Raw genomic sequence first — 14,233 nt, forward strand, 5'->3', positions numbered from 1 at the left:
GTCCAAGTGGTGTGGTAAATGAGAGAAGGTAATAATAATTGCGATCTGGTCACTTTGATTTATGACCAGATGTGTTTGACTTGCTCACTGAAGCGAGTGACATCTGGTCATTTTAAAGGGATAGTTTACCCCAACGAATCAAAATGTCTGTGATTTTTAATTTACATACCCTTATGTATTTCCTATTTGCATTTATTTTTTCAGTGGAACACAAAACGTTTTTTCTACATACATTAATTTTTTTTTGTTATTTTTAATCTTGTTTTGTGTTCTTCAGAAGCAGTCAATATCAATGTAGTGTTTAGTTTTGCTTTGCATTCTTTTTGTAATATAATGTTATGTTTTTTTTGTTGTTTTTTTTTTTTTTTTTTTTTTTTTGCCTGGCTTTGGTTGTTTGTTTGTAATAGTGTTTGTTTTGTTTCATGTTGTTGTTTTTTTGTTGGTTTTTTTATGTTGTTTTTTGTTTTGTTTTGTTTTTTGCTTTGCTTTGTATTTTTTTATTTATTTTTTTAATTATTATTTTTGCCTTGCTTTGATTTAGTTTTTGCCTTGCTCTGCTTTTTTCACTTGTAATGTAGTGTTAGATTTTTGTGTTTTTTTTTTTTTTTGGATGGAAAGATTTTCTTAAGTTAGGAGAACTTTCAAACCTCTGGTAACGTTTCTTTTTTATACCATGTTTAGGTTTGACCACATTTGTTTTTTGTTGTCTTTCTGCAGCTCCTGAACCAGGTCTTAAACAGAGTCACAGCAGAAAGAAACCTTTTTGACAGGGTGGTCAACTTGCGCCTCCCAGGTATTTCTCACCAGTTTCCTCCTTATGCAAATATAGTCTTACATTAATGCAAAAAGAAGCATTGAACATGAACTGCACGCTTTAGTGCGCACTTGAGGATGCACTTGAATGCAATTATATTTCTGAAATGCTTAGTGTGCTGTGCTGAATTGAAACCTCTCAGGTATTTTGATTCGTCCTTAATCACGTCCCCTGTGAGCCGAAACATGGTTTGTTGTAAGCTCACATTCGACTTTTCACATGTTCCTTTTATAGCACCTTGTTTCAAGTCCCAGATCAAATAAAAAGTCATTTGCTATGCATTTTGCGATGTTCTTGACATCACCTCTGTAACCCTTTCAGAAGTTTGGAAAGTCAGCCTGTGCTCTCAGGGAATGAGATGAGAAGAATGGGTCGAGAGATCACACGGCACGTTAGTCTGAAAACATTCTGCAATTCAGGAGGAGACAGAGACCGTTTTTTAGCCTTGGCATTGCAGAGAGTAAAATTTATAATGAATGAGCCGGGGTCATGTTGTTAGTCTGAAATTAACCCCTAGAGGAGCATTCAGAAAAGCCTGGCTTTCAGTGCATTTCAAAGTTATTCACTTATTCAGTTCTCCGGACCTATTCATTATTTTATTTTTTATTTTTCGTTGGTGGGGGTCCATCAGTGAAATTCAGAGAGAATTTGGTATGAAAGCATTAAGGTGTCCTTGGAAAAAGCCAAACAAATCAGCATTGGGTAAACTTTGTCTCTTTCCAGCAAGATTGCTGCTTGCTCTCCATTGACCTGTGCTTCTCAATATTGCTTTGCAGAAAGAAAATCATCTAGATCTTAAATCAGTCAATTGTAAACAGGTTTTTTTTTTTTTTTTTGGAGAGTAATTTCCTTCCTAACTAAATAAGAAAATGATGTCATGCAGACCCTTGTTTGACTTATTTACTTAACCTAACAAAAACTATTATATATGTATATATAATTTGTCATAAATATATAGAGGTGGAAAACCTAGATATATATATATAATTGCTAAAATATAAATTATGTTTGATGTTATGTTATATAAAATATTTGTATTTATACTATTTTTGAATATTGCACTTCATTGTGTTGTGTTTTATGGTATGTTTTATGGATATATAAACATAATATAATGAAATAAAGTAAAAATAATATTGACTTTTTATTTACAAGTGAAATGTAATGATTCAATCGAATTTTACAAACGCTAATTTAATCAGAATGATCAAAGAAAGTAGCTGTATATTAACAAAAAACAGAAATGTATATCTATCTGTCTGTCTGTCTGTCTATCTGTCTGTCTGTCTGTATAATCACAGTAGCAGTGTATCATGTATTGTAGCAAAAGGAAAAAGTTTTTCATGTATTTTTATTATGAAGTAAAAAGCAGAAGGTGATCATCTGAAGATGTTTTCTTGTCCTCCGCTCAGGCCTGGAGAGTGTGGATCATTACCCGATCCTAGTGGCTGTTACAGGAATACTGGTGCGCATTCTGGTCGACTCTGATAAACAAGGGTGAGTTTATGGCTTTGTGTTTCATTATTTCCCCCTGTATATAATGGGATTTCCACATTCATGCGTGGTGTCGGGTTGAATTACTGATGTAGACTGAGAAAATGTGCATTAAGGTAATATACGGTAACGCCGGCCAGCCCTGCGCTGTCGTTTTACACCAACCAATCATCGACTGTATTTGATTCTAGTCAGTGGGACTCCATGACTTGTGTTTCTGGTTCAGTTTCCTTTTCAAAGAGCACATGTTCTGAGGAAACGGGCACATGGCAGAGGTTTGTGTGTTGCTCCAGGAGCAGTCAAGGGTTAATGGCACGTCTGACAGCCTCCCAGTCCCTGTCGTGTGTCTGTGGGACGAGAAGAGGGTCAGAGCAACAGGATTCAGGACACAACCTGTCCTGTGGGGAGCTGAAATCTAATAACCAGCTCCTGTTGGAAGAAATTAGACTTCTGAGAGAGACCAAAGAAAGGACAAACAGGGGCGCCAATTTATCACCATCGGTCCTGCTCTCAGGAGTTTTTTTTTTTGGCATTTGAAATGTTGTTTCTACTAAAAGCAGAACCTTTGTGGCAATTTTGTTCTTGCTTTTGTATTAGTCTTTTAATAAATGCCATTAAATGGCTATTTTTAAACAAAATTAATACTTTTAAAGGGCACCAATTATGCAATATCCACTTTTCCAAGATGTGTGGACAGAATTGTGTGTACACGGCCTTCTTAGAATGATAAAATCCATTCAGTCTTTTTATCTTCATAAAACCAAACCAGGCTCATAAAACGAGCGGTTTTGGATCCTGTCTGCAATATGATGTCATATTGTGTTTGCCCCGCCCACCGCTGTTGACTGACAGGCGCTTGTTTGCATATCCTCAGCTGTCAGTGTGTTGTACCATGTCCACCATCTTGTCTGCATGCCATTTGGCTTTGAATATTAATAAGTGATTCAAACTACCGTTCCCAGACACTCTGGTTCAGTCGCATTAGTGTTTCTTCTGCTGTAGTCTGGATCCGAGTTCGGTTCGTACATGTACGGCTGAATACTGTATTTAAATAATAGAAAAAGGAGTATTGCGTATCCTTTCAGAAAACATCTTTTGTGAAATGTATTTTTGATGCGTAGCTTTGATATTTGTCTGCGTGGGTCATAAAAAATGAACTATACCAGGGATAACAAGGATCATGACTGGCCTTTGAGGACATTTCTGGGGATGTATAAAGGATCTCTGATGAAGCTGTCAGTGGATCTGGGCACTGGACAGGCTTTTATGGGATTGCTCTTGAACTTTCCAAACCTGTGATCAGTGGCGATTCTCAGAAAAGTGCTGAACCTGCTTTGAACTTCCACCATCGAAGTCTTCTCTGGACGGATAATGAATCATTCATACGATTCCTGGATAACCCTGGTAGACGGCTTTCGGTCGTCGAAGGCTTGCGAGCGCTAAGCAGATGTTTAGCACTTCACAGACTGCATTGTCTAGAAACATCAGTTTAACGTGTGTGAATCCAGAATAAAGCGATGCTTTAGAGATAAGATGAGAGACAGATAAATCAGACAGAATTTTAAATGGTTTCCATCAATAATCGTCAAACGGCATCCAGGAAAAGCGTAGGTTTACTGTCATGTTATTATTTACAGTAACATCAGGCCGCTGACTTCTGGTTTTGATATCACTGTTGCATTTGGATGGATTGACTGCTGCCGCTCTTGCTCTGTATTCTTCATGCGAAGCTGATTTGGTAACTCGGTGTCTTTGGAGATTAAAGATTCGATTTGAGAATTAATTGGTCAAAGAAAATAAAGCTCATTTGTTGCTCACAAAAGTTAAACCCAATGCAACTTGCAGTGCAATACAATATAAAATGCATTTTATTTTTACAAATAACATGGATATCACCTTTTTTAACATCAAAAGATTTGTTTAAATTTGCGTTTGTTTAACATTTTTTTGTTTTGTTTGTGTTCTATTCTGTTTAGTGTTTGTTGCTTTGTTTGAAGTTTTGTTTTATTGTCTTTGTTGTTATTGTTTTTATTCTGGATTGTTTTTTTTTTCTGGGTTTGTTTTTGCCACATTAAGTCTTGTTCTGGTTTTGTTTGGTTCAGGAATTTATGTAAATTCCCATAGTTTGTTTAGTAATATATTATGAGTAGTTAATTAGTAGTTTATAATTGCATAGTATTTAAAATCCATTCACTTGTCTTGAGTATATAATTATATATACTTGAATACTGTGTTGTGTATGGTTCACTTCCTACTTTATTTTAAATAATATTTATTATATTATATTTTGTTATTGTATAATGTGTTATATTTAGTCTTGTGGTGTGACACCTCAATTTTAAATGTATTTTTATAGTCTCGTAATATCTAATTATTCGTAGTATAAATATAAATGCATTCTTTCGGTAAATGAAATAATAAAATGGTATTTGTAATTGTTTTAGATTGGCGTTCATGTCAGATGCTCATGTCGAGTACAGTATAAACTAAATCAAATCATGCGTCATGATACAATCTAGATTCGAATGTAGAAAAATACTCTAATTCATCGGTACTGTTTTCTATAAAGGGATATAACTGACATAAATGCATATATTGTACCCAAATACATTTTCAGCCTTGTTTGTTTATTTACTTTTCATTTTGAATATTATGTTTTTCTGCTGTTGCCCACAGCAACTGTAGAAATTACCCAGAATGCTGTGGTGTTTTCTTATCTTCTAAAGTTGGCCTAGCTTCTGTCTCCGGGTGCTGGGATAAGACCTGACCTTTCTCTTTGAATGCCACTAGACTTCTTCTACTTGTTTTATAAGGTCGCACTAAGCCTATACACACTGGACACAGACATTGAGGTTGTCAGGTCATTTCTGTTTACAGGTGAACACGAGAGATAATGTCTCTAGAAGATGCCCTTTACGCACTTGACAAAACCGCAACACCTCAGTTGAAAGCCAAGGCCAAAAACAACCGATTTCTTTGAGCGTTTGCAGGTTTGCAAGGTTTGCATTTGTCTGCAGCATTTTTCTTGTTCTCCTCTCGCTAATGGTTTGTTCTGACTTGAAAGCCAGGCAGTTCCTTCATAATCCAGTTTGTTGGTTGATATCATATGTTCAGAATATAGCATTACGATTGGCATCATTTTATGGCCTTGCAACTTTGCTTTTAGTTTGATTTATGGAAGAAAACTGGTTTGAATCAGTTTCAAGGGATAGTTCAGCCAAAAATGTGATGTTTATCTGCTTACCTCCAGGGCATCCAAGATGTAGGTGACTTTGTTTCTTCAGTAGAACACAAACCAAGATTTTTAACTCAAACCGTTGTAGTCCGTCAGTCTTATAATGGAGGTGAGTGGGAATCACGGCTTTGAGATTCAAAAAAAACATACACAAACAAAACCAAATTAAACCCTGTGGCTTGTGACGATACACTGATGTTTAAGAAACTGAACAGTATTTATATTGTTTTTTTGTTTTTTTTAATATTGTTTTACTCTGATTCACTGCAATGTCTGAACTGTCCTGGGCGAGTGACATGTCTTCTTCTTGCTTTACGGTGGATCACAGTTATAAGTGCATTACCACCACCTATCTCTCAAATGGAGCATTGACACTCTATCTACAGTCTCAATTACCAATGGCTGACAGAAATAGCCCACCCCCCGGGAGTACTCTTATTCTGTATATGTGGTAAGTGAACTTTCAGCTGTGAACTTTTTTGACCCCCCGATGTCATCGTCCATCACAATGTTTCACTGTAGACATCGTCCAATGCTCAATTTGGTAGACATCACCCAACCATAACCTACATCTTTAATGCCCTGGGGGTAAACAGATAAACATCAAATTTTCATTTTTGGGTGAATTATCCCTTCAGTGATTCGCTTGTTGGGTTTTGACGAATTTACTGAACTGCATTATCATTTTATTTGGACAAATTATTGTTGTGATTAATTCATTAAGAACTGGTGAAATTGCCCTTGTTTTGTTGCTTTTGTGTGTGTTTGTGTATGTATTTATGTGTTTGTTTGTTTGCTTGCTTTATTTTTTGTGTGTGTGTGCTTTTATTATTATTATTTGTTTGTTGTTGCTTTGTGTTTATTTTCTTTGCAAAAAAAAAAAAAAAACTTTACAAAAAAGTTCACAAAAACTTTGTTTAGTTGTTATTAAAGCATAAAATGCAATTCCCAGTTGTTTTAAATTTGATTATAATGTATTGTTTAATAATAATAATAATAATAATAATAATTATTATTATTATTATTAAAATATATAATTTTTTTTTTTTTTTTTACCTAAACATCCAGAGGGTAGAGAATTGCCTCTGAAACACCTCTGCTATCATCAGATGTTAAATGGGGAGCGAACTGAACTGCTGCTAAATTTGGCATATTATATCCGGCAGAAATTTGCTAATGAGAAAATAATTGGTGTGACACCTGGCACCTTCCCTCTTTCCCGACTTCCTTCAGAAATCTGCACTTGCTCGAAGTGTGGGGCTGTTGTCAAGGTTATTTTTTCAGTTTTATTTTATTTTTATTTTTTTTACATTCAACTTTAAAATGTGGACTGAGCTAATTTACCACCATTTGCCTCATGCAGTGCAACACATCTCCTTCACATAGAGTTGATCAGGTTGTTGACTGTGGCCTGTGGGATGTTGATGTGAAGTTGCTGGATATCGACAGGAACTGGAACACGCTGTCATTATAAGCAGATCCAGATCATCCCAAACATACTCAATGGGTGACATGTCTAGTGAGTGTGCTGGCCATGCAAGAACTGGGATGTTTTCAGCTGTCAGGAATTGTGTTCAGATCCTGGCAGCATGCGTCTGTGAATTATCATACTGCAACATGAGGTGATGGTCGTGGATGAATGGCACAACAGTGGGCCTCAGGATCTCATCACAGTATCTCTGTGCATTCAAAATGCCATCAATAAAATTGTTCATTGTCCATAACATACGCCTGCCCATACCATAACCGCACCGCCATCATAGGCCACTCGATCCACAACTTTGACATCAGCAAATCGCTCACAGACACGACGCCATACAAGATGTCTGCCATCTGCCCTGTACAGTGAAGACCGGGATTCATCTGTAAAGAGAACACCATTAATTATGAGCATTTAGCGATTCAAACCACTTAGGATGACAATCTGCAGTCAGGTCAGGACCCTGATGAGGACGACGAGCATGCAGATGAGCTTCCCTGAGACTGTTTCTGGTAATTTGTGCAGAAATTCTTTGGTCATGTAAACTGATTGTTGCAGCATCTGTCCAGGTGGCTGGACTCAGACGATCTTGGAAGTGAAGATGCTGGATGTGGAGGTCCTGGGCTGGTGTGGTTACACATGGTCTGCGGTTGTGTGGCCAGCTGGATGTAATGCCAAATTCTCTGAAACACCTTTGGAGACAGCTATCTATCTATCTATCTATCTATCTATCTATCTATCTATCTATCTATCTATCTATCTATCTATCTATCTATCTATATCGCAAATTAATAAGAACAAACTTTTAATAATGTTAATTAACATCTAACATTTTTAAACATCCATAATGCAATAGAGTAAATGTATAATAAACATAATAGTTAGATTTAATAATCAGAATAATTTAAATAAACATTTTGTAATTGCAATTTAATCAGTTAAATAACCAGTTTATAATCAAAATGGCATAATCGGTACAAATAATAATCAAAATTTAATAATAACCAGAAAAAAATCAGCCACCACTATGTTTATATTTAATATAAATATAATTTAAATATAACTTTATTTATAACTTTAAGTGTAATTTTGACAAATCAGTCAATTTAAACCTTGAACGTTATAGTAATATAGTACCAACGGACTCTCATAGGCTACATTTTTATAGTATTCGCAAACTTGTGAATGAGAATCGAACTGAATTGTGAAATTTGTTTCAAAACCCGGCCTACAGTATACTGCACAGTTCCAGACATGTATTTAATGCTTTGAACATGGCTTATCCAATCCAGTGTTAGAGCCACTCTGTTATTTCTGTTATTATATTTTACTGTAATATTGGTCGTGGAGCTTCAGTTATAGCTACAGTAAACTAAATGAATTGTTGCTCCTATACTCTTGCATTTGTAGCAGTAAAAACAAGTCCAGCTTTTTGTGTGAAAGATGCAGTTCTAGTATAATAAAATATTTCAGATATACATTTAACGTTGACTTCCATTTGGATCGTGATTCGTCGACTAGACACTATCAGGAGTGTAATGGAGTGACCATTAACCACATGCTTGAATTGGAAATAAGAAATGCATTTTTGATCTTGTCTGTAACAGTGCCAGGTTTGGCACAGCCCAGTCTTGATGCTCTCAATATGAGCCTTCACTATAGGGTCAGGTCTCTCGGCAACTGGGATCCTTAATTCACGTCTGATTAACTCTTCACATCTCCTGTCACCTCCTCCAGATGGCATGTAATTCTCCATAGGAACCAAAGAGCTTTGTGGGACCTCTGCCAAGCTCCTCGGGCGTGGATGATCCAGCCGTCCCATAGCTTTTAGAGTAGATTGAAGAAACCACATTGAGCCACACCAACAAACAAACCCGTTCCACTCCTGTACGACTTAATTTCTTCAGAAGAAAACAAGAGAAGATGTATTGAAAAAGGTCCATACAATGAAAGTCAATGGAGTTGTTCTCCAGCTCTGCTCATCTTCTTGAAGTTAAAAGTGAAGAAAATAATGGTCGATGATGACTTTTCTATCTCAATCATATAAAAGAATTGCACTAATGAGTTCCTCATTGTATCCTGTCCTTTAGAGGTCATGTAAAAAACGATTCTCTTGAGGTCATAAAACATCCCAGTGCACTTAACTTTCGAGTAAGGGGTGTTACCTTGGATTCAACCTTGGTCTTTAGGATAAATGCCCCCTAAAGACCCATTAAAACCCTTCTTCATAATCTCCCCAATGTGAATTGCTTCTCTGAGATCATCTTCTGTCCACCCCATATAGCATAATGGTGATGGACTGCTGCAGTATTGTTCGAAGTAGGAGGTCATCGGAAGTTCTTCAACAAGGGCTAAACTGCTATCATTTTTAAAAGTTTTGTGGTTGTAGCATAGTACCGTTATGATAAGGCGATAAAACCATGGTCAATATTGATGATTTTGGTGTCAAGTCTAGCTCTGGCAATTTATTTTCTTCAGAAAACATGGTTTAAGCGTAAGAATTGCATTGAAAAACATGAGACGGATGAAACATGGAAAAAAGTAAGCTCTCAAGAAGAACCGTTTGCGCTTTGCCGATGACTGTTTTGGCTTTGTAAATGGCCGTATTGAGCGCACAATGTGGATGAACTACAACCGTTAACCTGGCACAACACTGCTGACATGTTAACCTGTTGTAGCTTATCCACATTGTTTGTTCAATGCTAGTTAGCTGTTTGGCTGAAATATTGTGAGGCGTTTCATTTCCAAATAATTTAACCAATTGTGAACACTTTACACAACACTACATTATTCTCGCATGTTAGCCCAAGTTACTTCAAAGAACATCATTACATCACTGATATGTTTTCATAACCCCATGGTTTACCCCCCCCCCCCACGCACACACAAAAAGAAATAGTACTACACCATTAATAAAGCTACAAATGTAACTGATGCAAATTTCCAGCCTGAAAATAAAGCACGACAGATAAAAAAGCCATTAGCATTATTAGCATCATTTCATATAGTAAAGCCTTTGTGAAGCGACTGTGTTTGTGTGGACGTTCTTGTGTTGAGCACACATTCGTTAGTGGCTCATTCGTATGCGGGGCTCGGTGAAGTGGAGCCAAAAGTGTCTCATTTTTCCACTTTATAATTAGTCTATTTCTCCTTTAGCCCACTGACTAAAGTGAAGAGAGAGGCAAAAACGAAAGAGAGGACAGAGAGAAGCAGCATTAACACTGGCGTCACCTTCCCTTAACTGAAGTGTCAAACATGTTTTTCTCTGCAGCTGGTGCTACAGAGGAAACAAAGCCATGAAGGTTTTTCTGAGGCAGTGCTAGTGCTTTAGTTAGTAACTTAGCATATTTGTTATTTGAGAAACTGTGTTCCTATCCAGTGTTATTTGAGAAGAAAATGAAACTAATGGCTACAGGTATATTGGTTTTCGTTTAACAAAGTTTGACAGACTGTATAGAATGTGATGTTTACATTATAGTTAATGTAACAAATGGCTATATCTGTCTTTTGTTTTTTGAAAGTGTGATACACACTGTACAGAATGTGATTGTATGTCAGAATTAGTGATTTCAATAAAATTACGTCAAATGAAAAAGAAAAAAAAAAATGCTACAATATTAAATTTATGCGTTTAGCAGACGTTTTATCCAAAGCTACTTAGTGCATTCAGGCTAACATTTTTTACCTAACATGTGCTCCCTGGGAATCGAACCCACAACCTTGCGCTGCTAACACAATGCTCTACTACTTGAGCCACAGGAAAAATTGGAACACAATATTAGCTGCAACTGTTCAGTGTTGAACATGTCGGTGGTGAGGATGCATTTCACTGTGGCCAGAAATTATGCTACGGTAGCAAGATTCAATTTAGTTTTGGTTTCGGTTTATAGTTAAACTAAATTCTTGTTTACGGATGAAAATAACTAAATTTAGCGCATCACCAGTCAAGATTCAGTCATGATGCATCACAATGTAATTTTTGATGGTGATTTAAATGGTTGACAAATATTTATACACAGTCGCCCACCTGAAATGATGATGCAGTATTGTGGGAATGAGAGTCTGTATTAACCAATATATGTACTGTACTTCACCATGCGCTAGCCGTTGTGAAATTAGCTTAACTGCTAGCCACTGAGTTTCTGTCTTTACACCGGTTGCTGTTAGCTAGTAAATATGCCATTGAGGATTTAAAAAAAAAAGACTGAATCTCTTTAAGCTCAACTGTAAAGGTTCTCTTGGAGAACTGCAGAATTTGACTGGCGTAAAACATTCTGATAATGCATACATACGCCTCCCCAATCTCTTGAGAAAGAAAAAATCAATTTAGATAATTTCCTTCCATTATTGTTGGCTAAAAGGCATCAGATACAGCCTGCAGTGCTGAACTAATTAGATTGTGACACAGTGTAATTGGCTTTAGCGGCTTTAGGGGAAAGAATGGACTGTAAGGAGGAGGGGAACATTTCACCCTCAATGTCTTGTCAACACCCCGAGCAGGACGTGCTGATAGCCTCCTGACCACCATTCAGTCTCTGTCTAATGAACAAAGTGTAATGTACCGTGGTATTTCTTTTACTTAGTCTCATAGTGAAACCACTTTTTGGGATGCTATCAAGGTATTACCATCTTTTTTGGACTTGCACGGGAGGAATACCATGCTTTTGTTGTTGATATACATAACTATATATATATATGGTAAACCTATCTTTTTTGGAAATGTACTATGGTAATGCTATAGATTTACCATGATAAACCAATGATTTTAGATATGTTACCATGGTGCATACTTACTTTTTTTTACATGTACAGTGATGCTGAGTGCCGTCTGACTTCACTTTATTTCAGAACGTGAGTCACAACACAAAGTCAGTCCTAATATTCCTGCTTTCAGAAGATCGTTTACATTTAATTCCTCAAAAGCCAGCACATAATTCAAACCAGCTTCAGATCTTAAAACAATCCTATCAGTTTGACGGCACAGAGCTGAGAAGTTCGGAATGGTACGCTCCCCAATACCAAGACGTTGAAAATCATGACAGTGCTAAAGCAATTTTATTTCTTTTTTTAATAAAATATGAATCCTTGTTAAAATAAATTGATTTTTTTTCACTATTTAATGTACACCAGCTTATTCTTCTGCTGTATAACTTTCTGAAGCCCCTGGCAGCCATAGCTGTGAGCGTTTAGTTGGGGGTTTGGGCGGTGGCACTTTGTTCACGTCTTGATTCTTGACGGTCGCAGTTGTTAATTCTGACCGTATTAGATGCAGTTTTCAGGATTGATCTGTACTGTAGTGACAGTTCATCAGCATTGATTCTTCCTGCTGTCACAAACCCTCGTCTTCAGTGCCGGATCGCCCCTGCTTCACATTCAACCTCAGCCTCATGCTCTGCCCCTTGATTTTAACATCTTAATTTGATATTCATTATTTTCTTCTTATTATTAATATTATTAATCAGTGCATTAAAACAACTCATATAATCATGGAAAGACACCTACATTTCATTATACAAATCAATTATATATTTTACATGTGTACATATTAGGTATTAATATGGAATCGTTTGGTATAAAGGTTTGCTGCCCCAGTGACAACTTTTGTACCTTTTCATTTTTTTTTTTTCTCTGAGACCGTATATATTATCTCTTGATATGTCACACGATCTTCTGAAATCATTCTAATATGCTGATTTAGTGCTCCGTTACTCTTAATGGTTTATATTATCACTGTTGAAAACTAGATTATATCTGTGTGGAAACCATTCTCTGATAAATAGGCCGGTCAAAAGAACATAATTTATTTTAATAAGAAATATTCTGTAATTAGAAATGTTTTATTATTACTTTTGATGTAGTAGCAGTTAATATTATTTATTTAATTTAAGGTTACTTGGCCAGGCTTTTGACTGGTGGTGTATCACATTTGCCACAAAAATATTTATAAAAAAAGTATAAAATATTCTGAAAATAAAAAACAAAAAACGATATTTTTTAGAATGAGGGAAAAATGGTTGCTATGGCAACCTGTAGGCTATTGGTATTGAGCCTCTTACGGTCTCAAACTGACAAGTATTGAGTCAGACATCAAAGCCGTCATATGAGGTGTGCTCACCGACTCAGGATTCCTTCAAGTTGGTTTGCCTCATTCACACATACACTCATTCATTCATTCATTCATACATACACTCATTCATTCATTCATTCACACATACACTCATTCATTCATTCATTCATACATACACTCAATCATTCATTCATTCATTCATACATACACCAAATCATTCATTCATTCACACATACACTCATTCATTCATTCATTCATACATACATACACTCAATCATTCATTCATTCACACATACACTCATTCATTCATTCATTCATTCACACATACACTCATTCATTCATTCATTCATTCACACATACACTCATTCATTCATTCATACATACACTCAATCATTCATTCATTCACACATACACTTAATCATTCATTCATTCACACATACACGCATTCATTCATTCATACATACACTCAATCATTCATTCATTCACACATACACTCATTCATTCATTCATTCATTCATTCATTCATTCATACACACTAAGGATCCACCCGCCAGCCCAAATAGCAGAATCCAGCGGCCTGGTCGAAAGTTTAATGCGTATTCGGTCTTTTACTTGCGCTTCAGAATTGATCAGGATTTAGTTTAAATCCTAGTCTAGCTCCATGCTCAATCTGACTCTCAGCAGAACACAATTCTACAAAAGTTATTGATCTTTCTCATAATATTAATGATTATTGTGAAATTGAGACCATTTTACCAATCGCACAGAGACCTTTAAAATGATACTAAACGTTAAGTGGAAAAAAACAAAATTTTTCACAAGATATAACATGGCATATGGATATTCTTGCTCTTGGTGGAGTGAGAGTCAGAGGCAAGGAGGGGAGAGGAGAGGGAGAAAGGAGGTCGTAAATAGGTGTTGTTTGCACTCCTTGAAGATCTCTTTTCCAGATCAGTTTTATTGTTTTATTGCATGGCAGAATGGTATCTGTTTTCTGTGAGCTCCTGAGTTTTGGCTTGGGGAGTTAATTTCATAAGGAAATAATTTAATTCCTTTCAATACATACACTAATTCATTCATTCATACACTCATTCATTCATTTATTCATTCACACACTCACTCATCAATTAATTCATTCATTCA

At 36.1% G+C, this 14,233-nt stretch overlaps 1 protein-coding gene across 4 annotated transcripts in view; it reads left to right on the forward strand.

Annotated features, from left to right (window-relative positions):
• Positions 1 to 14,233, forward strand: part of LOC113065150 (E3 ubiquitin-protein ligase RNF123-like) — a 126,407-nt gene that overhangs the window by 44,349 nt on the left and 67,825 nt on the right. For 3 of the 4 annotated variants that reach the window (XM_026236369.1, XM_026236367.1, XM_026236368.1), the window contains exons 34-35: positions 718 to 793; positions 2,227 to 2,311. In XM_026236369.1, coding sequence (XP_026092154.1) covers positions 718 to 793; positions 2,227 to 2,311 — 161 coding nt within the window. Of the gene's footprint in view, positions 1 to 717; positions 794 to 2,226; positions 2,312 to 5,185; positions 5,206 to 14,233 lie in introns of those variants that run through there. The other variant, XM_026236370.1, reaches the window with a different exon arrangement.

This window comes from Carassius auratus, chromosome 47 (genome assembly GCF_003368295.1).
Source record: "Carassius auratus strain Wakin chromosome 47, ASM336829v1, whole genome shotgun sequence".
NCBI classification, from domain to species: Eukaryota; Metazoa; Chordata; class Actinopteri; order Cypriniformes; family Cyprinidae; genus Carassius; species Carassius auratus.